This window comes from Adelges cooleyi, unplaced genomic scaffold (assembly GCF_023614345.1).
Source record: "Adelges cooleyi isolate 19-005CV unplaced genomic scaffold, UGA_ACOO_1.1 ACOO_flye_CR_arks_rails_tigmint_CR_PRNA_307, whole genome shotgun sequence".
NCBI classification, from domain to species: domain Eukaryota; kingdom Metazoa; phylum Arthropoda; class Insecta; order Hemiptera; family Adelgidae; genus Adelges; species Adelges cooleyi.
The window spans coordinates 1,934,280-1,960,893 of NW_026095978.1; the positions used below are offsets into that span (position 1 = coordinate 1,934,280).

General features: G+C 29.5%; 1 protein-coding gene across 1 annotated transcript; it reads right to left on the reverse strand.

Moving 5' to 3' along the window:
* Window positions 1-2,129: 2,129 nt before the first annotated feature.
* On the reverse strand, window positions 2,130-26,614 carry LOC126839610 (retinoic acid receptor RXR-alpha-B). Its single transcript, XM_050575004.1, has 8 exons — window positions 26,249-26,614; window positions 9,710-9,833; window positions 4,820-4,975; window positions 4,427-4,592; window positions 4,208-4,354; window positions 4,000-4,132; window positions 3,533-3,757; window positions 2,130-3,442 (listed from the first exon to the last, which is right to left on the reverse strand). Exons 1-8 carry the CDS (start codon window positions 26,337-26,339, stop codon window positions 3,180-3,182), a joined length of 1,305 nt encoding a protein of 434 aa, XP_050430961.1. The 5' UTR covers window positions 26,340-26,614; the 3' UTR covers window positions 2,130-3,179.

The window sequence follows — 26,614 nt, forward strand, 5'->3', positions numbered from 1 at the left end:
ACGATAGAAGTCGAGAGAAGAAAATAACAAAACAAAGACAAATTAGAGAAGAGTTGCAATAACAATCGACCGTTATCTTGAGAATGAACGAAGACCTAATCGACTAACTTATGAAAAAAAAAAAGAACGTGAACGAGAGGATAATCCAAAATGGCTTGCGTACAAATTCAATCCGGACTTGCTGGTCATGCCAAAAGATTGTAAAATGCCTTTCGAATACTAGTAGACACCAAACGAAATTAAAGATCAAGGTTTTGACTACGAAAAGAAAGATAATTAGCATTCATTCGAGACAAGTTGTAATAAGGTACAATTAATTTATAATATCCATTTGGTCGAAGTTGATGTGTGCATGTTTTTGTGTATCCTACAAAACTCACCAGGGTTCCTAACGCTACTTAAAGGTACTGTTCAAAAACCAAACGTAACATTCGGACTTAAGTATTTAACTATAATAATTAAATTGTATCCCTCGGCTCGAAATGTAACAAAACATTATTACAACTTGAATGGGGTATTATATTTACACTATTTACACACCTTGCGGTTACTCCCATTTTGATACCAGTAAAGATATCCAAATGGGAGTAACCGCAAGGCGGGTAAATAGTGTAAATATAACAAAACAGTTACACTAAATTAATTCATTAACAATTAACTATTGATGTTGTGCTTTTCACCGTAACGCTAAACAAATTTTTAGATTTTAGCTTCGATGCAAAGCGGAGAAAGTATTGGTTTAACAATGATGTGAGCTTTTTTTTTTTCTGTATACACTGTAACTTTTTTAATACTAGATCAATTCCTTCGAGTAGTAACTCTATAAATCACAAATTTCATCTAGTTGGTGCTTAGAGGAGGGGTAAAAGTTGATTAAGTTTACTTCTTCACAGTTAAAATTTGAAAAAAAAAAACCAAACAAGTTTTAAATTGGAATTTTTACTGGCTATAATTTTGAGAAAAAGAGTCAGATCAAGTTGCAATTTATAAGGAACATTTATTTAGTAAGCCCGTTTAGTTTTTAGACCTTTAAGTTGAAAATGTCGTATATTTTTACAAAAAAAAACCTAAAATATTAAAAAAAATTATCAAATGATTACAACAATTTTATGTAGAGCTATGCAGGATATGATACTATTACGTTTTGATACTAAAGTATCACTTTTAGTTTTAAATTACATTTTTTTTTTTTTTACTTAAGTTTTTTTTGGCTGAGTGATTTTATCCGAGAGGACTAGTACAGTAGAGTATAGGCATAATGGAATCAAAGCATAGAGGGGGACGGAGATGTCACAGGCCTACAGGAATTATTATAAATAAAAGTGATAAAATTGAATAAAATCACTTTCAAATAAACGCTTTGATGCTTATTTGTAAATACAGCACCTCAATTTAATACTCTCTAACTTTGCTGGTTTACACTGTGCTCGGTTTGGACTGTACTGGCTTGAAAATACTAACCACTGATTTACATCGAAGCGTTTGTTCGAGTGATTTTATCACTTTCACATTTGAAAATTCCTGTAAACCTGTGACCTCTCCGTCCGGTCCCCACTATGCCCCGACCCCACTGTACTGGTTTTTAGGTAAACACGTTTATGTGGAAGTTTACAATCGAATTTGACCGAATCGACTTAATGGATCATAAAAACAAATAAAACTATACACAATAATATTATAAGCAGCCGATATTATTACAATATCAACATTAACTATGATAATAATTATTATATATTATTTTAAACAAAACACACGTCGTTACATTTTTTATTTTTTATTTAAATAATATATTTCTATGAATAATAACGCGTAAAATGCAAAAATAACTTCTAGCCTTTTGTTTTTGTTGCTGAATTTATTTCTAAATGTAATACTTATTTAAAATTCAAATTACAAAAAAAAAGAAACATCGTACAATTATTACTTGTTTTACAGTATTTTTACTGAAAAAAACACTAGGAACCTTAATTTGTATTTAAAAAACAAAAAATTAACAGTTAACATTTGTTTGTTTGCATAATATATGTATATATAAAATAATATAATACACACCATAACCGTTTAATCATTTTTTTTTTTAATTGTATTCAATATAATATTGTAATATTAAACAAAAAAAATTACCAATATCATTTGCCTTAAAAAATAAATATATTTAATAAACGTAACGTTATTCCTATCAGCTAATAAAACATTATATTATATAATAGTTATTTTATTTTATTTTTACAATCGTAAAATAATAGTTAAAGCTTTATTATTATATTTCATAATTTGTTATAAGCTACTTTTTTTTTTACAAAAAATTGACTACGAAAAAAATATAAACCGAACAAAATACAATAGAAAACCGATCTAAATAAATTATTGAATTAATTTATTTAATACAAAAAAAAAAATGTCTGTGATGTATTCTTTTGTAAAAAATAATTATTACAACAACAAAACGATCAAATAATACAATTATGGTTCTCTTAATTTTTTTTTTTTCAGGAATAACGTACAAACTACGAGTCAAAAAACCTTCCGAACAAATATTCAATGAATATTTAATAATTATACAATTATTATAGCATTATCGTAGACAAGATCAAAAGTATAATGTATATATATTTTTTTTGAAGCGCTTTGATAGTTAACCGCAGTGTTTGTTAACAGGTTTAATTTTATCGTATGTGATGTGTACAATGTGTATTACTTGTTAACCTCATTACGCACTACTTGTTTTTCTTTCGATAAAACAAACTAAACTACCTAATAAAATATAATTTAATTAATAAAATACATATCATTTGTTTTTAAATAAAATATTTTGTTTTAAAAAAATATATATATTTAAATATAATAGTAATAATTCACTTACAAAACAAAATGTATATCCTCAGAATTTAACATATAAATAAATATTAATAAAATGTAAGTAATACCTAACCTTAGTTTATATAAAAATAATTAAAAATATATAATTTATGTATAAATATTTAATAGCAATAGTAATAATAATATGATGATCATCGACCGATAAAGGTTTTAAAAATAATTTCACCAGATCAATTTACACACAACACATTTGAGTAAAAATAAAATAATTCAAAAGAAAAAAAAAACATTTATCTTGTCACACGTCAATTATGTTACGTTTAATTCCCCATCAGCGTTCCGCTCGATGAATACAAAAATTATGTGGCCACTTGCGTGTCGTGCGACGATTCGAGCACTTCCATTAGGAATGTGTCGAGCGGTGAATCTCCGATCAGTTTGTAGAAGAAGAGATGTTCCAGGCATTTGAGGCCGATCGAACGCAACGAAGGTAAACGCAAAAGGAGTTTGGCGAAGCGTCCCGGTTCTTCTGGATGGGTCGTACGGCAATACTCTTCCAGAGCGATATAGACCTTGTCGCGTAGTATTTCCACTTCGTTGACAGACTGCAAACCTTTGGAACCTACAAAGTAATGGTAGATGGAACGTTAATATAATATTATCAATTCTGGCAGTATACAAAATTTGAACACAACACACGGCGGCTACTTACCAGGATTAAACAGGATGATCGTGCGCAAACAACCAAGCTCCGTTCTGTCCATGCCCATGTCTCTCATTTTGGCGACAAGCTCGGTGAGGACGCGGTCGAATATGGCTTCGACACCAGCTTGATGAGCCGAATCTCTGTAAACGGTCAGTCCGGTGGCCAACACTATGCCGTCCTTCACGCTAATGGATCGGTGCGAAAACGCTGCAATCATCAGCTCGTTCCAACCTGAAAACATATTAGTTATTCCTAAATAAAAAAAAAAATTTTGACAGCAGATTTTTTATGCAAATGTTTAATTTACAAGTATAAAACATTATCGTGTTTTAAAAAGCACAAGGGATGGTCTGAAAATTGCATCGCATTGAAGCAATATTTAACAAATGCCGTACGTAGTCTTTAGACGACAAATTTTGCCATGTGATGTACATTTTATAAAACCGATAAACATAATATTTTGTTAAACTGACCTGCTCTCAACAGCAAGACTTGATCGCCTAATGGTAAACTTTTAAAATGTGGTATGTGTTTTGCCCATTCGACAAGTTGTATCAACTGTTTGTCCGTCGCTTGACAGATGGAGCCGACGGTATGTTGAGGATGCTGAAATAAAGAAAATTAAACAAAACGGGTAAGTATAATAATTTAAGTTTGTCATTCAATAATCACTCGACTCACTTGTTGCTCAATGTGTGGTTGTTCAGTCTTTATTGCGTCGGCTTTGTTTTCAGCTTTCAAAATCAGTTCGACCGGCATGTCCGTGTTGGAACTGCTCGTCGGTTCGATCTCCATGTGATCTCGTTCTTTGGTGCGCTGTCTCTCCTCCTGAATGATAAAAAAATGAATGTTTACATTTGAACCGACCAATTAGTAGGTACTTGAACAATCGATAGATACCTGGACGGCTTCTCGTTTCATGCCCATCGTCAGACATTTTTGATACCGGCAATACTGACATCTGTTCCGTTGGCGCTTGTCAATAATGCATTTGTTGTCTTCACGACACGCGTACGACAAATTCTTTCTGACCGTCCGTTTGAAAAATCCTTTGCATCCTTCACAACTACAATCACAATTACAATTATTTCAATTGTATCGTCGAACCGTACCGTTGTTACGAGTGACGACTGACACTTTACGTATCCAACGTCTTAACCACCGATAGCAAAATATTATGTACTTTTATTATTATAATCTATTCAGGAAGAAAATTTCATAATATCGGATATACCTACTAGAGCGTAAGACGTGGATGGTAATGTTACGATACGCTATAATACTATTTTTTACCTGTAAACTCCATAATGTTTACCGCTGGCACGGTCACCACAAATGGAGCACAAGTGTTTCGATCCACTCAACGGATGATTAGGAGGGTAGTTCGGTGAATCTTGGCTATTACACGAATTAGTGTTCATCATATTATTCCGGTCGACGTTGTACATTCTGCAAACAAATATTTAAAAAAAAACAATTAGAAAGTACTAAAATAAAAATATATTATAATTAATCCAACGTCAAATACCACTGGCCTAGGCTGTTAAAAAACTAAACTGACAAAAAAAAACATTTTGAATACCTTGTATGGTATATAAATAAAAAAAAAATAAAAAATGCTTATACATTATAAGATTGACAGACAATAATTAAATTTGTCTGATACATGAAGGAATTGCAAAAAAAGCATATTTTTAAGATAAAAAAAAAACTATATTTAACATTTTAAATTTGTTCACAACATAATTTACCAGTTAAAAATCATTAGTAATATGATATTAAAATTGAAATCGATTTGTAACGAAAAATTTAGACTTATGACTTAAAAATGGAGTTGTTATTGTTGGAGACAAAATTAATTCCCCTCTTAAACCAATGAATAGTTTTTTTTATTAGCTAATAATAGTTTTATAATAATTATATTATATATCTTCGGTGTAGTTGACATTTAGTCAGCTCAATTTTCAGACAACATTGATAATGAAGTATATAAGTTTTTTTTTCTATTGGTAAAGTTACCACACAAATTTATACTGAAGTTGTTATACTGAAGATGTTAAAGAAGGCCTAATCTATCCTTTGAATTCGTTTGATTATTATATTATTACTATTTATTTTAAGTAGTTTTTTTATTTGGTCGAATATTCTCAGTTCTGGTATAATAGTCTTACACCGACGTGCAAACGCTTTATTATTTTTTAATAGCCCACATTCCAACGGAGTCCATTGTCAGCCAAACATTAATTGGTTTGGCCTTTATGACAGAAGTGTTGTAGACAGAAGATAAGACGGAATATTCATCAACATATGTTATGACTAGTGTCGACTACCGGATAATATCGTATAATGCACTTATTGCTATTATTTGAAGGTACTGAGCCGATAATAACAAAAATAATAAATAAAACAATTTTTATGCATGCTTTCCGTTTCCCCACATTAACTAGGTGTGTCATCCTCATGACATTACATCATCGTCGAGACAGCTCAACAAGTGTTTAGGAAATTCTAAACAAAATTGTATTCTTAATTGGGCAGCAAACATTCAAATAAATGAGTGTTTATCTACTTCAAACAAATTGAATTTTCCTCAATTATACACGGATTTTTCCAAAATAATTTATTATTTTACTATTTTTAAAACCAAAAATTTGCTAGGGTTTTTTTTAGCTATTGTGTAAACAAATATTTAAACAACAAATTAGTTGAACCATTTAAATAGACATTATATTATAAAATAAAAATGAATTTTAAAAGACTTTTTTCTTTAAATTATTATTTGTTATTCGAAAAAATAATTATTTAAAAAAACTTAAATGACGAGGTACTGAGTAATTTTAGCCAAAAGTACATCTACATACAACCTCAATGATCAAAGATTTTTCTAAACTTTTACTTGGGTGACTTTTTGGACATTTAATTATACTACACGTTTTTTATAGGTTTATGAAAAAGTACAAGTTGATGATATTTTAGTACTTTTTTTTAATGAATATCGATGGTTTTGTATCTGCAATACATCCCATCCAGAATGTTTAATAAGAAATAACACTATTTATTACAACATTATGTATTTTCAATACAAATTTAAGGTTAATTTGTTTTCTATAGAATACAATTTTTTAGATTCGGTCGCATACAATAATTGTCCTTTATTCATTACTTACAAATCGTATTATTCCCTTCACTTGGATGAACACAATAAATGAATTCGACACCAAGGCCTCGATGATAGACGTCGCCGGTCAAACTTAAAGGCGATTTAATTTAAAATAATGTTCTAATTAGTATGTTACACAGAACACAAGGATACCGCTTGCTGGATGCATTTTTGTTTTTTATGATTAACAATACAAAAATTTTCCTACGGTAAAGCGATTTATTATTTATTATAATATATACCCATACATATATATATTTTTTAAAAATTTGTATTATGGTTTAATTAGATATCTAGCGGAAATTTACTAGAGCGAATTTCCACTCCTCTTGATTGGGGTAGTGTTACCGAAGTTACCCGATGTGGTTACCAAGTTGTTACCACGGTTACCGCTAGCAAAGATGGCGCGTTTTCATAAAATTACATTTTGTTATATTTTTACCTGTCGCTGGTGTACATTGTGTAGTAATTGGAGTACATCTTTGTGCAGTTATTTGAAACTTTTCGGTTAAAAAGTGAGCTAATCGAGACGACGACAGACGGTAGGTAATGTATTACACAATGATATTGATATAACTAATAAAAACAAATAATGTTCAAAAACCCGGCGTTAGTATTTTTATCGTACTACTCTAATAATTGGTGAACGACACACGACAAAATTACACCTATCCGTGGATGTGTGCCACTGTCGTCGACAACGACTAAAACTAAAAATGAATTAAGAAAAAAAAAATGTAACGTCACTGCGGTGTTTGTGATTTTTTTGCTGAACACAATAATAATAATATACATATATAATGATGCACTGTAATATTGTCCTAATTTCGATGCAAACGGATTACACACACACACACACACACGCTAAGTACGGCTGTAAAAAAAAAAAGATTGTGAAACGCGAAGAGACGGAACAAAACCGACTGCGACAATAAATAATTATTGATAAAAAAAAAATGCATACGTATAAATAAATTTAAAACATATACCTAAAGAAATAAAAATAATAACAAAAAAACATTCAAAAATGTTTCATATATAATTCTCGTTTAGGTCGCGGTCGACGTTAGTTATTATTCGCTCGAAAATTGTCTGGGTCTTGACTATAATAATTATATTTTATCATCATATATTATAATATACAAATTATATAGGTTTTTTTTCAAGTATATACTGACACACGCTAAACAAACAAACTAGAAACGCGCGATAAAGCCGAATAGATTGTGTTTTAAATGTATAATAGAAAAAAAATTAATGAAAACCTAACAAAAAAACCATAATGGCCATTGATAAACAGAGTTGATATAATATTTGTTCATTATTAATTATTATCGTCATTTGAATAGCGTAAATTATACCCTTTTAAGTTTCAACGGGTTACAATGGTCAACCATTGTGTGTTATTGATGCTCACATTACTGACATTTACTTTTAAGTTTTTTTTTTTTTTTTTAATTGAAGGGTAAAGCACTTAGCCTTTGTGAAAACGGTAAACCATAAATGTTAAAGAAGTAAATATTGAACAAAAATCGACGGGATAGCAGGTACGTGCGTCATACTTGTATGAGTGACCAGTTTGTACACCAGTTTGTATAGTCATACATATCTCATTAATTTTTTTATCGAGTTAAGACAGGCTTAACGTCTAGGTTATTAGCCTATGTGTAAGATAAATTGTATAAATAGAAAGAAAAAATAAAATGTTCGAACATCAAGAAATGTGGTCGATTTTACATTAACTTGTACAGTTTAATACATTTCAAAAATGTTATTAGTTTCTTCAAAAGCATCTTTTATTGTAGTTGGGATGTCATGTTGATTTCTGGTAGATGAGTATTGCGGGCAGTCTACTATTATATGATTAATGATCAGGTGACATTGCACAAGTTTGATAGAGGGGTCAGAGGGGATATTTGTTTGTATTGAAACCATATTGGATGATTTTTCTTTTTTTTTAGAAATGGGTTAAGTTAGCATGGATCAAGTATGCTTGTGAGCACTGGGTTTGACACTTGGTTGGTTTATTGATGCAGTATTTAATAATGCTGAAGGTTCTTCTTATTTCAAGGGGTGGTTCGCCTGTTTCGCGTAAGATGCTTTCTGTTGGATTTGTCCAATATGCCCCCAAAGCCAGTTTCATTCCCTTTTTCTGTATGGGATTGATCATTTAGATTACAGATGAGTTGGCCGAGTTATAAATGACGTCGCCGTAGTCAAGTGTAAATTTTACCAATGATCTATAACCATTGATGATATTTTGATCGGCACCCCATTTATGGTTAGATATAATTTTTATTACATTACATTAACTATTGCTTTGATTTCATAGAGGTATTTTTTCCAAGTAAGTTTGTGGTCGAATTGAGGCCTAAAATGTTAGTGGTGTCAGGGAGAGGTACACCGGTTCTGAGTCCATCGGTGAGTTCCCACAAAAAATTTAATAAAACAGTTTGACCAACTTGCTTTGTTATTTTAGAATTTAAAACACTAAATTAAAATACAATTTCAATACGCGTTATACTTATGAAGTGTTTGTCTTAATGAAAATATGACTCTGAATATTAATATACTATTGATACAAAATTAATTAGAAGAAAAACTAATAAAAAATTAATGGGAAAAACGTTAAAAACCCAAATGAAAATTCAGCCATTTATGACCAATAGAGATGATGTTGAACTTTATAACATAAACATTATATTTAATAATATAGGTATACTAAAGTCGGTTTGGTAAAAATCTTGTAAAGTTTCAAAAGTAATTGAATTTAGAAAATTCAAGATCAATGCCGATTATAGGATTGTTATGATACATAAGTGGATGTAGGAAGCGCATGGAAGTATGTGTTGTAAAAATTGTGAAGGACAAAGAACGTGGCCGGCTGATCAAAATTTTAACGGTATAAGGTTAAGAAGATAGCCTAAACAAATTAAAAAGGTCTACTAACTCAACTTATTTGATTCCTAAGCTAAAGGGTTTTTTGTAAAACGTTAAATTGTATTATACTTTAAAATACTCACCCTGGACTTAAGGGATCTCCCGGAGGACTGTAATTGGCCATTAAAGTAGCTGTGTCAGGTTTCAAATCTAGAGGCGACTGCGGACCCATTGAACTCAACGATAGATTATTGTCCAATCGTAAACCTGCAATAAAAAAAAAACAACAACGCTTAGTTAATAAATAATAATACAAGACTAAACTGAAAACTGTATAAATGACAATCGAAGATGAGTCATATATAGAGCGCCAAGAGCTTTTACAGTAAATACTTGGATAATGTGAAAAAAAATGTTTACAATACATTTTCTGTCAAAATATGTTTACAATAATATGCAAGTTTCAACATAAAAAAAAAAAATACTGGCCTAATTGAAAATTGTATCAATTATTAGTTTGGCACAAGTGTAAACCACATATTTAATAAAACTTTAATAATCTGGCATTATTCTGTGCATGTTTAAATTAATTTATCATGCAGATTCGCATCATAGCGTTTTACAGCGACTTAATAATTTTAAAATTTAGCAACCACTCGGCTTACTTTTTGCTGTGCTAGTTTATATTTTTAACACAATTCGAGTACTGACGAGTTTGGCTCCATATATCTACCAATAGCCAAGAACAGAACTGCTATAAGCATGCCACAATTGTTTCATAACTAACTGTCGTTGTGCATGATTTTTATCCTAATTCGACAGTTCCTAGCATTATGGTAAAACCACAGCTGTTATGGTAACATGTGATGAATTTCAGTAAATTACCCTTTTCATACTTAAATTTAAAAATCCTATCAACATAAATAATACACATTCTTGTTCCTCGTCAAGAATATAGTATTCTTGATTATTTGGTTTTAAAAAATTCTACTTTGAACTATAAGTTACAAGTACACAAACTCCTGTTGTAAAACTTGTTTTAAACCATTCTGTTGTTAATTAGTATTTCATATTAGCTCAACCATTAAGCAAAAAAATAACAGTTAAACATTACATTTTTTAAACTATCTTCTATTATTCTTATTAAATTAAATAAAGTTAGGCTAATAGCTAATTATAACGTTATGTATTACATTTTTTTCAAAATTTGTATGATTATAAAGTTAAACGACAGACTGAAGTAACTTTTTTGTAAGATATTGTAACTATAAATTATAATGTATTATTTACTTATGTTTTTTAACATTTTACTATACTAAAAATATAACGCAATGGTAACGTTTTATAAAAATCCATTATAGCAAAAAAAACTAGCTAAGCAAAAAGTAGACAAATCAGTTAAATGTAATTATAAGTGTAATTAAATTAAAAAAAAACAAATTTCCCAACACTGCCACTAGTTAAAGTCATGATTAGTCGTTACACTTAAATTGCACAACTTGGCAATGCAGTTCAGTTGTTTATTCTATGAAAAAAAAATTCTCAAAAATGAATTAATTTTGGTTTATTTTTAACAAAAAAAATTCAAATTTTGCTGTAAACAGAAATTATTACTATATCCGCAGTTTGTCTGAAAGGACCGCTAAACGATAAAAAAGTCAGGAGTAAAAAGGTCTAGTTGGTAAATCAAAAGTAAGACAAAAGGTCCGGATGTAAAAATCGGATATTTTTTCATCTCTAGTTAAAAACCGCTTTTATTTTTGCACAGGTTATCTTTTTTACTTTAGTTTTAAGCACACCATGTGTACTGTAGATTTAAAGAAAAAAGATATGCTTAATACTTATTCTTACATTATACAAAAAAAACCTGTTTCTTCCATCTAATGAAAATGTTCACAAAGTTTTTTTTAAAAAAAGGCCCAGCTTTTTAAATAACATCGACTGATAAGTTTAAACTAAACACATTTTTAATTAAAAAAAATACATACCGGATGATTCTTTTAATGTACTACAACAGTTTTCTTTCAAAATAATTGATGTTTAGTAGTTTCGTTTTTAAAACATATTTGTTTATGTCATTGTAAAATATTTTAAAATAAAAAAATTTTCATATTTTTAAGTATTTGCTAGAGCTTAATCAATTTATGAAACATAAAAATTTGAATATTGTTATATACAACACAAATAAAAATGTTTTCAAAAAGAAATACTACAAAATTGCAATTATTTCAAGAATGAACTGTAAACGGTATAAAAATATAATTGTATAATCCAATAGATTTAAAAGATCCACATGTCGAAAAAGACATTTTTAATTAGACTGTAATTTATAAATTATTATTTTTTTTTTGTAAAACATATTATACATAGTCGGACTTTTTCAAAACGGGTCTTTCGTCTAGGGATCCATTTTTCCAGGAACTTTTGTCCTGGTACATGTTTGCGCCACTAGATAAAAGCCAAAAATCATTTTGCAGACCTCGTGTCCATAACCTTACCGGGCCGGGGGACTTGATGATTAATTAATTGATTAAAACAATATAATAGCAGGTATATGTGTGTGTGTGTGATACGGTTAAGCGTTATTTAATGGTCACGCGGGTTAGCCCATTATATCATGTACATTGTTCACACACACACACAGCAGCAGCGGACTTTTCGCCATAAATTTCCATTTGTTCTAATTCTATTGTTTTGCTTTGTATTTGAACTTTATTTTATTTCGTGAACACCACGGCGTTGTTAATGTGTTATTATTATTATTATTTTCAGCTATCGAAATTGAACGGCAAAACTCTTCGCGTACAGCCTTCACCTCTACCGCGCACGAACACATGCATGTGTGTACACAAACGAAACATAGACACAGAAGTAGGTACCTATGCACGAATAAAAAACATAATAATAATAATAATCGTAAGAGACCTTGAGAACACATCCATTAGTCGGTATTGTATATTATGTCGGACGTATCCTCTTTATTTTTTTTTTCGACCGTCGCGCCCTTGATTCGGTGCACTCGACAATAGGCGTAAACTGAACAGGAAAAAAAAACATTATGTATAAATAAATTTAAAAAAAAAAAAAAAAAGAGAAGAAAATCATAATACCTATTAATAATACAAACTCGACCACTCCTCTTCTCGCCTTCCCCTAACCAACACCAAACGGGGTGTTCCTCCCCTTTGACTCACGACAACTCGAGAATCGATGGCCTAATAAGCACTCGTGTACGACCGAAGAAGGGGTGGTGGTGGTGGTGGTGGTGGAGGAATACAAATAACCCCATTGTGTACTATATTATTTATGTTATGCTCTTGGGTTGTGTGGCTATACTTTGGGGAAGCCGTTTAAATAAATTACTCAAAAAATGCCATGTAGAGACCTTCGAAACTTTCAAAAAAAAAAAGACCCACGAGCAAGCAAAAGGTTTTGCATCATCACTCGGTAGGCGTTTATGTACAAAGTTATTTAAAATGCTTTAAACAAAAATCACCAACGACTCGGTTAGCTGTCTGTCTTTTTCGCGTGCCCATTACCTTGGCGAAGAATAGTAGGAGAAAAAAAAACGACCTTGACTGGGCGCGTACCTACGGTATGTATTACAATAATAATGATATGTTCTAAATATAATAGTAATAATAATAATATCATTACCATACATCATGACGAGAGTTCATCATTCAGACGGACACTATAGGCACACTTTAGACTACATTAAAAAAAAATATGTATATATGTTTAAAATAAAAACTCCTACACCGCAATGTGTAGCAGTATATGTAATACATCATAATAAGACGGCGGTCAGAGTTGGGCAACGTTTAAATGAAATATAAATACTTGACAATATTTAATTCGAACAAGCGCATTTGTAATTTATAAAATATTAATAAATACAAATTTATTCGAAAAAAAGTGCTATAAATAGAATAACGAATAATTGAACGTGCCTAATATATGTTATGTATAATATATAAATATCAGCATAATAGCTTAATTACAATATACCAACTCATAACCGTAAAAATTAAAAACAACATTATTCGAATGAAAACTCCTTTACTACAGTTTTCATTAAAATAATGTTATTTTTTATTTTTTAATTTCGCGATTTTTAAGTATACAAATTTTATCTTATGTTATATTTTGCTATTCTAATAAAAACATTTTTTTATTCGAATAATATTTTCCAATAGAAATTCGTAATACATAATTATTAATACAAATAATTGTAGTACATAATTGTTCGAATATTGAACAACTATGATGAGTTGGAGAGTAAAGATAATAATTACTATATTAATATATACGGTAGATTTTTTTTTTTAATTAAAATATACAGAAGTAAGAAAGGTGTAAAATTTCTATCACAAAATGCTGCCAAACGAGCTCAATATAGTAAATATGTAAGTAAATTCTTGGACCAGTCCAGTCGTTAATTTTATGTATTTTTAATGATGCATGATGTACAATTACATAATAACAAAACACAAAGTTAATATCATGGAATTAAAATAAAAAATTGTCAACTATTTGATTGAAAAAATCACATTAACATTTGCTCCATTTGTAAACACTTACCCACTTGATCCTAAAAGATGTTTTTTTTTTAATTAGCAGATATATAATGTTTTATACAAACCGCCGCAATTCATTTTGATACAAATAATTTACAATTTTGCAAAACTATTTTGGAGCGAGGTTACCGCTGAATTTATGCAATTAAATATTAAGTTGACGGATCTTCATTGAATAATGTTTAGTCCAAAACTAGGACTACCAGTTTAAAAACGTAATTGATTTCAAAAAGATAAAAGTTTAAAATTTTGTAAATTTAATACTTCCTTATTGATTTTTGTTTTACACTGACAAGACTAATATAAACAACTAGACAAAATAATAAACTAAAATCATCAGCGCTACCTACTAATAAAACAAAAATGAATATTTTCCAAATCGCAAAAAAAATTCTAAACGATGTTAATGTAAAAAAAAACCCTTTTCCGCTACTTAAACAATAAAAAAGATATATGTAGGGTTTTTTTTTTTTTTTTAATTGGGACTATTCGAAAGAATTCGGTATCGTGAAAGTCTGAAGACCTGTCCGTACATAATAATACACATGGTGTAATAGACACATAGATGATGATAATGATGATGTGTAGTACCTACTCCTTTTCCGCATAACCCGTTCACACACGTGCGCAGTTTAATAATAAAAAAATATATATATTATTCTCAAGGTTATCGCCGCCCACGAACAGCATGTGTGTATTATAATAGTGGTGTGTATAATGTGTGTACATGCAACGTCGCTGGTTGAATTACTAACAACAAAACGTCAATATTGGCAAACGGACAGGGCGTGCGATTTGTGTGTGTAAAAGCGGTTTTAAAAAAAAAAAATATTTTTCGCAACAAAAAAAAAAATTAAGTAATAATAATTGATTAGCCAACGGATGTTTTACCAGAGAAGAGTAAAGTCAACATTGGTGATCGCCGAGTGAGAGAGAGCAAAACGATAAGGCAATACGTCCTGAGACGTTAAACCACAGAATAGATTCAATATAAATAGATAAAATAAATAGATTTAACCTATTATGCGGTTATTCTAATATTGGATCACTATAGATATCATTCTACTGGAAAAAATACTCTAACCTGCTTCCTATTTGACCACCGTGGCTATATAAGCAAGGCTTACTTCATAGAAGCAACTCTCGTTGAACTATTAGTAATAACTCCAAGGAAACAGTAACTGATCAGTTTCGACTTTCAAGTATTTTAAGACTCTAAGATTCTAAGACTCAAATAAAAAGTACTTGGGATTTTTTTTTTATCAAGTAAACTTTTAAATAAATATGATTATGTAAGTTCTTTTTAAACACCTACTGTAAGTCCTTGCAGTTTTAAAAAAAAACCGTTAGATATATTCGTAAAGGTTCGTTAACCAATTTCTTAGTTGAAGGTTTTGTACTGCCGGCCATTAACGTTCCAAGTATAATATTATTATGGTTACAGCAATTATAAGGAGGACTTATGTACGCAACAGAAATTCAGGGTCATGAGTCATGACTGTTTCCGCTTTGAACTTCACGGGCAAGTATGTTGGTCAATCCTGCATAGGTCTTTTTGCCAACGTTTGCGGATTTTGTTTTTGAGGGCACAGTACATAAAACGATAAAGCTCGGGAAAAATGTTCCTATTAAGCAACACACACTTAGGTCAGCCAATATGTTGGTCGACAGAGATTATATTAGGTAAGTTTCTAGATTATTACTTAATACAATATCGGGTTAACCAAAATAAATAACAACCAACACAATTAAAATTCTATTGATTAGGGGTGACAGAGGGATGCACAATAATGTTGTTAAAGCCAACTACCAACATTTCTGGTTGCCAAGCGACACACGGAATAAAGATCAAACATAAAATAACATAGTTTAAAATTACCTATTTAAAACTAGAAAAAAATTACAAGTATACTGCAAACAATAAACGGAAGACAATACATTAAATTTAAGGTGCAAGGCTAAGATATTTGTTTGGTTTTTTTTCAAGTTATGTATAACTAATATCATTTCTATTAATTTTGGAAATAGATACAATTATGACCATTCACCTTATAATTGTAAAAGAAAATTACAGAATTAACACTAAAATACTGAAAAATGTGATTAAAATAAAACACTAATCAATTACTGAAATTACCTAATTAAGTCGATAAAAATTAGCTAGTAAAAGTCGACAACAAATGCCAATAGTTAAGCATAATGAAATTCGCCCATACTTTATTAACAAAAACAATTTTTATTAAAAAACTATAAAATTGTAATTACTAAAACGAGAGTATAAGTATTGCCTTTAAATTATTTTATCTATATTTTACATATCATTTTCAATGTATGAAAATGTGCAATTAATATTTTTTTTTATGTTTTCTATTATAGTAAACTACATTATTAAAAAAAAAAAACGCTTCATTATTTTACTTTATTTTACGAATAAGTATTATTTTAACTAAATATGTTTTGTTTGTTGAATTTATTTTTAATTTTAGGTCTTTTTGATTATATTTTATGAAATTTAGAATAAACATTTAACTGTAAACTCAATTTAAGTTTATTTCGTTCATGTTTCAATCAGGTTTAATGTCTTTTCTCAAAGATAAAAGTTGAATGATTTTTTTTTTTTTTTGTTTAATTTACCTTTGCCAAGTTTATATTGGTAATATTTCTCCGTTTAACGAGCGCCTAGATTTGTCAATCTTGCAAGAAATATTTATAATGCTAGATTTTTTTTTTTTACAGTGAACGAAATCTGTACTTAACCGATGGTTTAGACTCAATAAGTGTGTTTTTTTTTTTCATTTTATTCGTGTTGTCTTCTTCCGAAAAACCCGGTATAGTGAATTTCACGGGCACAGTGAACATTTCACACGACAGTTTTATATTATTATTATTATACAACATAATATTCTCAACAGTAATGGTTATTATTATTATGGTCAGTGGTGGTGTTCAGTGCGCAAAAGTATTGCGTCGATACGGTTGATCTCCGATCGACTGAAAACCTTGAGCTGTTGCTGCGGCTGAGGCAGAGCACCTGATGTTTTGTGAATTTATTTCTATTGATAAAAATAAAATATAAAAATCTACACCACATCATCAAACGCCACACAATATGGAAATCAATACGGACGAGTTTAGAAAAAGACGGATCGAAAAGTCAAAGATCAAAGTCATTACAATAATACTGGCGACAAAAAAAAAAAATAAATAAACTATAGTCCGTCTCACGACAACAAGTCGGTTTGATAATAATTGGTAAAAACTATTTAGAGTTAATTTTTTCTTTTTGAAAATTTAACAGACCTTGGAGCCCAAATAAAATGTCAAATGCAAATTTGTGGAAAGCACACTGTAATTCTAAAAGAGAACTTTAAAATAGGTCATTCTAAGCTATAAAAGCTAAATCAAAAATTTTGAGTAGGTAATTCGAACGGCACCAATTTCATGTGTTAAGTTTTTGATAGCAACTTTTGAAACTTAAATGGTAACGTATATATTTTGTATACACCATTACACCATTTTCATACACCTTAAAAATTCAGAAAAAATATCTTGTATACTCTTGATGACTAATTTTGGAATGACATATTATATTTTAATTTAATGGCAAAAAACTAGTCTATTCTAATAATCAAATAAGCTAGTTGGCTAAAAAAAATTGGCTAACATCTATTTTTCAAATAAAACTTCCAATTTACTTTTATTTTCTATTAAAGTATTTTTTTTTCAACGTTTTAAAATTTTTTACCGGTTATGTCACATTTAAAAACATAAGGCGATTTTAAAGGAGGAAAAAAAAAAGAGTTATTTATATCTTTAAGAAAATAATATAATAACGAGTGAACTAGGCGTAGTACATGCAAAAATGCACTTCGGTGCCAAAATTGTGTCAATTATATTTTTTTATAATTTATAATTAACATAATTTCACGTAGATTATCCATAGAAAAAAAATTCCGAATCATGTTTATTATAGGTCATAAAATGTTTAGGTCAAAACATTTTTATTGTAATTTATCAAGTATTTAATTATGCACATAAAAATGCACAAGATGAAAAACGCCAAAAAAAAAGTTCTATAATAAGTTAAGGTTTTTTTTCACACCACTGTCAACCTAACCAAGTTATATTTCTTAATGCAATCATTAATTCAACCGTACATTTAGCTAATTCTACTGCTATGAGGGTTGAGAATTTAGTGAAGAAATAATTTCATTTTAATAAATTAAACAGTGTAGTTGTCTCGTGTTTAGCTAGGTTTTAAATATATTTTTTTTCAATTTATATACTTGTTTACATATTGGAGTAGCCAACTTCCAGTCTTGATAATGTACGATAAAAATCAACATTGATAATATGATTTTTAAATATTTATCTTCAATCGGATTCGGCGACAATATATTTCTTTAACTGGTTACTATGTAGGTACACTTTTAATTCCAAACTGCACATTTATTAACTGCAGTGTTTTGGATAAGAGAGCAGGATTATTTATAAGACCGCGTTAATAAAAAAACTATTGTCTAACCTCTACTATTATTATCGATGATGTAAATATAAATTAACTTCAAATGAAGAGAGCTATTAGTAAGTCAATGGCCTAGACGAGAACGTCTGTACAAAATCTCAATACAAGATAAATCTAGATAAGGTTTTTTTACAATAATAGTGTTGGCATTTTCAAGCGGTGTTTGTATAAAGAAAACAATCGTCTTGTTCTTAAATAAGTTACCGCCTGATAAGATTTTAAGCAAAAGAAATTGTTTTGAAAATTCGAAAATTAAGAAATTATTGGAATGGGCTAAAACACTTTTTGAGGGCCCCGAGTTCCTCCAAAAGTGGCGCCATTGCGGTAGCTGTTGTCGACGGGCCTCTTGAGGGGGGCGGCGCGCTTTCCGCCGGATCGTGGCCGACCTTCAGGTGCGAAATAGGAAGCTCGGCGGGCCACGGCGGCAACGGCGATGACGCAGCTGCGGCCTTGAAGACGGTAACCGACACACTGCGCACCGCCGTCTACGCTGACGGGCGACGTCGTCAGACGTTCACACCGCCGCAGCCGGTGGTCACCGGATTCTTGGCCGCAGCCTCGACCACAACAACGTAAACACTCCCAGGAAAGTTGGGTTTATAATATTATTACAATTATATATCATTGACCCATAATTATTGCGTTGCGCAATTGCATTGCACCACTGGTGGACACGTGGAATTAATCAATTTATTTAAGTTAATATAACAAACTGCCTACAAAACAAAAAACGAAATCCATAAAGTTAAAGAAGTTAAAGTTTCTATAATAACATTCGTTTTATTTTTTGTGTAAAGTTGATAAAGAAATATTACCAAAAATAGTAATAATAATTCTCATTAAATTAATTGATAAAAATTATTTTATTATTAGTTTTATTTCACCCTTAATTTAGTTTATTCGAAGTGGTCATTGGTCAGTGTTTTTTTAACTGCTGTCCTAAAAACTTAAGCTATAAATTCACCCCAAAAAAAAAAAAGGAGTATAACACAATTTAAAAAATTCACATGGCGAATAATTTATAATTGTATTAGATTAATAAATAATTTATAAAACTATCGTACCAATTACCATAAGTAGTACCTAACACAACCAAATAAAATATGCGTTTTCAGAATTATCATTTCTAACTATTGTAATATAATATTCTTATTTGCTAAGTAAAAATTTAAAAAAATGTATAATCATTATCCCATAAACATTTAATAAAGATATTATACAATTCGTACTCCAGTATATCCAGTATATTGTAAAATTTATCACGTATCATACAAAACCAAAAAAATGTATCGAAATGTTAATTATTTTCATTATTTTGATTGGTATCAGATTACCTATATTAGTGAAAAAACATGGGTTTTTCATTAATTGTATATTTTGATGATAATTTAAAACATTTCTGTACTAATTGTATGTTATTTTCGTGCAGTTATTCTTTAGGCATTTTTAACGAACACCATATTTTGTGAGAGCTGTCGATATTCAAAAACAAAATTGACCAGTCATGATAAACAGCTAGCCTTGACGATTAAGTAATTGAAAGAAATAATGTCGAAAAAAACTCAAACAAATATTTCCCAATTTTTTAACATTTTACGTTAGTTATTTAATGATTTTGTTAAATTTTCTTAATATATCCAGTATAAAATACAGCTATTATCACATTGTATTTAAAATTAAAAAAAATCCAGTGCTTTATATTTTTAAATCTGACAATATAAGAGACAATTATTATTGTTCATACGTAAAATAATTGTTTAACTATTAAGCTTTTGGAAATACTCAAACATAATTATATTGAAATCGGAGAATTTGATCAAAGATTAGTCAGTAAAATATTATTTCAGCTATATCCGGAAAATCAGTAAAAAACAGGCGCTACTATAACATATACCTATGTATTAATGACATAATATTAAAGTCATGCCAAACATACGAACAAATAAAATTGTATTAATGGGTTGAAAAAATAATATATAAAATGGTTGATTTATTTCAAGACACACGTTGTTTACAAAAATTGAAAAACCATAATAGCACTCATAATTTCAACGTCGATAGAGGGCATGGCATTTTGAAAATATTTTCAATATATTTTTGATAATTTATTCATAGGTACAAAGCCAAAATGACATTTTTGTTGATTTATCATTAACCGCGTGCATAATTAATGAGTTATTTTTTAACACGAATGACGTTAAATATATAAAGCTAAATTTTCCCGTTTCAACTTGAATTTAATTAAAAGAGAATAATAATTGTTCTCCGTTTATAATACTTTACTTTAATAATGATTGAAACGGAAGTAATCTAAGTTGATTTTGTGCTTTAGTGATAGTATAAAATACAAAATACTTTTAGAATTGTATCTAAAATAAAAAAAATAAAAAGTAAGTCAAATTAGTTAATACAAAAGTCAAAAGCTTCGGATTTTCCCGAACTTCTAAAGTGATTTGCATTACTTTTGAACGTATAAAGTAGAATAATTACTCTTCTTAAAACTTTTTCAAAAAACTAATTTAAAAAAAAAAAGTATTTTTTAAAGAATTCTAAGTAAAGTAGTTTTGAATATTTAAGTTTTTTAAACTAAAAAAATATGTTTAGTTAAGTTTTATTGTGTTTATAAAGTATAATTTGAGGACAAAAACATTGCATTCTAAACGGTATCTGGGGAAAAAACCTAAAAGGAAGTAAATTATTGAAAAAAAGATTAATTTTATGTAATAATAATGTTCAAACCATTATGTCGATTTTATTGAAGTTTCAGTATAAAACAGTAATTTATTCTTATCGATTCGTTATTAAACACTGTTTAGGAAGTAATAATGGTATACATTTTTTTTTTTTTTTTGATAGTATGGAGCTACATTATACTTATGAATAATGAATTCTAAAGAGCATTTTTAAGCACCATATGTACGGGAAAAAAAAGGTGCAAACAAATGCATTTTGGATTTATTTCAAAAACTGCAAGTGCATATTTTAAGGGGTTATTTTTAGTGCACACAAATCCGGATTTTACCGTGTGGATAATAATGTAAGCAAGCCGGCAATCTGCTTGTTTTTGTTTTCACGTGGACTCAACGTGAATGATAATAGAACAGACACAGTAAGCACACACGAGATATTATTAAGTTAATAATAACGTTGTACAGGTGGGCGACTGGCCGTATATAACAGAAACGTATCAACCGCTGTGTATATAAATGAATTTGTTCCATTTGAAATTGAAATTTGCATTCCGTATATGATATTCGGGGGTACCCGCAGAACTCGAAAAACAATATTCAAATCCCATGTGTTGTAAACACAGCCGTTACCTACTTACTTATTGTCCTGTGTGATACTTACAAAACAGGTGCATACAGACATCCGATACAATCTATAATCGCGATAACTGTGAAAACTGAATAGTATATTCCTTTAATATTGAAATATTATTATCTTGTAATGCCACAATCGTTAACAAACAGTGGTGTTCGGCGTTTTGTAAAAACACATTGTTCCCTTTTCAAATGTGCAAACATAATGTAGAAAAATAAGTAGATATATATTTACCATTGGGTCTATAACGTAGCGCCAATAATGTCGACACTTGGGCTTGACAATAATGTACATTAGAGTAAATACATTTTTTTTTTTGTATCTCGTATAAAAACCAAACAAACCGGGATGAAAATTGAAAAACACCTGTAAACGAACCCTGATGGAAAACGCCACTTGTCTTTTGCAATATTAGGATTTTGCTAAATTTTTACCAATAGTTTTAAAGCTTCCTCGAGTGTTTTCAAACCCGTTCACGAAGGGCTGGACACAAAAAATTTGATGTCGCCATTTTCATGTTAAACTTTCACTTTCGGATAGAGATAACAGATTAGTGATAAGAGATAAGAGATAAAATACACGGAGCGGAGAAAATATCTAGGCTTTTTTTCTATTGAATAACAACAAAAAAACAAAGAGCCAAAACGCTAATATGTTCTTTTAAAGACATTTTTTAACTAAAAACAATAATAATAATATTTAGAATAGTGTTTTTTTTCTCGATTTTTCTAGTTTTTTCTAATATATTTTTAGTATTTACTCGTTAAACATTATTATTTTAGTGCTAGTCCGATGGTCGACAAACATATTTATCTGGTCTCTTTTTAGTTTTTATTTTTGTTTTCTTTAACACTGAAAAACCAAAAACAGTGGCTCATTTACATTTTTTACCCGCCTAATGTAGTATAAAATAACCTAACCTATTCCGTACTTCCTGGTCTAATTTTTAATTCGGAGGTCACAATCATACTTGCTTATCGTAGTGTGCCTATTGGGAAGGAAATAACCTCTTATTATTATAACGTTGTTAAATAATACAATCATAATTATTATGATAATTATCATCATAATAATATGTTTATTATTACCTAGGCCTTGTGCATGTTTTTTCTTTAAATGGCGATCGCAATCGGACAATAAGAAATTATTTCCACTAGAATCACGCAAGAGAAAAAGGAATTCTTAAAAATATACTTGACCTTAAAATTTAAAAAAAAATACCCAATAGCGTTTATTACTGAAATTTTCGCAGAAAATATTTTATGTAAAAAAAAATGACATTTTTATTGAAAATACTACCTAAATATATCCAGTTTGTAACGGATGAACGTAGAATTTGTTAAAAAGTATACATTATGTTAATTTTGGGCAAAAGCGATGGTTAAATGTAAATTATTTCAAAAACTGATCTTTGATGAAGCAATGGACCAAAAAAAAAAACAAATACAAAGTTAAAAAAAATCACTTGGTTTTTATAAAAATTGTACTAGATAAAATATTATTATATAAAAGTTATTTTTATACATTTGCATGATAAAGCAGTGACCTGGCAACTAAACAATGCACCAGTGACTAATTGCCATAATATTACTAATACTTGTGGGAAAAAAAGAAGAACATTAATTATTTCCCAGTATTCTATTACCACGTAGGTAGTATGCAATGTCAAGTTCATCTAAAACGATTATATTTTTAATTACAAATGTTAAAATAACATGTTAGCTTTTAAAATGGACGAACAAAAATATTACTTAAGTCAATATACAAACGTACAATTTGCGTTTTATGTTAACTTTAATAATTTTCATAAATTTGCTTTGGAAGTTGAGACAGTTTCTTTTAGTTTTTAATGTCTGCTACACATTTAACGGGTTTATTTTTAGATTTTAAATCCGAAAAGTGGCAAAAAGAAAATCAAATGAACTCTACACCAATACATATATACTGTTATTACAAAGACACATTTAATGTTTTAACTTACATTCAGCAAACGTTTATAATATTTTAAATAAGAAATATAATACAAAAAGACTTTTGGTATTATTTGTCACGAATAACTTTTAGTTTGGAACATTTCATAATAATTGTGAGCCTTTTTATTATCATAATATGGAGCTGATGATTTTTTTTAACTTAATACTATATTGTTTGATACAAGTCAAAGTTTAAGCAATTTAAAGTCATCCGTGTATTCCATTGGTAATGAAAAAAACCTGATAAATAGGTCAAGTGCTATTAATCAAACCTTCTCAGCTTTTCAATATCAAAATATATTTTTTATATTATTAAACTTAAAACATTTTTTTCAAGAGGCGTTTACATTACTTTCGACGAAATAGGTAAAGTAACTCAATTTAATATAATATTTTGCACTCATAATACACATTCATTACAGCATAAACTTTTTTACAATTACTAATAATTATCGAACAGCGCAGCGACACAAATCCTCTATACATTCTATTTATAATATTATTTTGAGAAGGGTTTTATAATATCAAGATAAATACAGGGGACCCGAATCACTCAAGCATAGTATATTATAATAAATGTGAGATTATTTTACCGTGTTTAAATTGCTAATGAATGGGAGACTAATTATTATTACAAGTTGTATGGCATAATACCGTGACAGCTAATATATTATTATTGATACAAGACCTTATTACTATTAAGACCTTATAATAATAATGATATAACATCACGGTCGCGGTTCGATAAACCGATAATTATTAATATTTTTTTTTATTATTACTTATAAGCCGTAGATAAACCAGATTTAGAATGTCGGTTTGGTGAGTACACTCGTTGCAAGGTTATGATAATAGGTGTAAACGATTTGTTTACAGTAGTTAAACGAAATCAACACATGATCTATTTTGCACTGTATTCAGTGCAGTAAGTTTATCGGTAGATCGAAAAAAAAAGGTGCACGATGATAATATTACATTTATAATTTTTTAAAACCTAATGGTATAAAATATGCAAAGAATTCCAATGACTGTAAAGCAATAAGAGGACAACGTGTCACGATTTTCATATATTCCTAAACGGTCATGGGTATTATTTTTATAAAAACAAAGTAAGTATTTCTTTAAGTTTTCATATAATGTATACATTATATTTAAAAACAAAACAACAGCGACGTAAAGTGAAATTTTCCAATCGAAATCCATATTTTTTTTTTTATTGCAAAAAATAATTGATTAAAGGCGTTTTTTTATATTTTGTTCGTGTTACTAATGAAAATCCATAGAAACGAAGGGAAAAAAAGAAAATATACCACTGAGAAGCCCCAACCGGAGTATAATTTTTTTACATTTTTTTTTTACAAACAATAAACGTCACGAGAACGATTGATGAGAAAAAAAATGTTATTATAAATTGGCAAAAAAACAGAATTTAATTTAAAAAGGAACCACCCAATTAAGTTTTTGTTTAAGTAAACATAAATAAAATAACAATAATATCCATATATTTCGGTTAAACGCCAACAATTTGTAAGCCAATTTTTTTTTTTATAATTTTTTTTCCCGCAAATCGGCAGTTTTATAGGTTTTTTTTATTTATTTAACACAAAAAAGTTTAATAATATAAACGAAAATATGTAACAAGAGCAACAAACATTATTTTACCTTTAAGTTATTATATTCCTTCTAAAACACATCAGAGCTTAAAATTCAATGTAATTATACGCGGGTAACCTTTTCCAGAACTGACAATTTACCAAAGAATTAAAAGTATGATTTTTAAGTTTTATAAAATATATATGCTAATTTTATTGTGAAACAAACTTCTAAAAGTTGTCCTGTTAAAAATAACACATTTTAAATGTGATCTTATTTCGATAGTTTGCCAGTTCTATCCGATTTGGCGTCACAATTTCCTATACAGCATTTTATCAACACAACGGTTCAAGTGTTTTAATTTCAAACGTGTTATAGTTACCGTTAACGGTCACATTAACAGAATGATAAGCTAAAACCAATTAAAAAAAGTCGGTTGTCATAAGGAAAAACGGCAATACGAAATATTACAAATTAAATTTTATTTTTATTCGGAAACAACCGACTTAATTACAATGATTATCATTTACACCTAATTATTACAAAACTGACCCACTGAAATGGGCTTTTCTTAAATATTTCCAGTCGGTTTGGTGTTTAAAAGAGGAGGTCTGTTTTGGGTTAGTTCGGGTCGCCGGCCTGTGTTTTGGGTATGGTAATTTTTCAATAGGTATCTCTACTACTCACTGTCGGATATCAACGTCCTGCCCCAATGATGGGCCGCCCTGCTCTGTATGATGGCCGACACGGACATCATGGGTTTTTCTTTTTTGAACATTTCGGCCGATTACACAGACGGACGGACGGACAAAATAACGACGGTACAAAAAATTAAAAATTAAATAAAATTCGAAAAAAAAATTGTATTATTATTATTTCACACTCAAAGCACACACAACACCGTGTAAAACCGAGAAAAAAAAAATAACCTACACCGACGGCGGCACCGTTTTTCGAATCGCTGAAAAAGGCGCGAGCGCGCGCTTTTTCGCACAGTATGACCCACTGATCTTGTTGGCCGGCGGACGCCCAGTGACACAGTTTTGCCGCGTC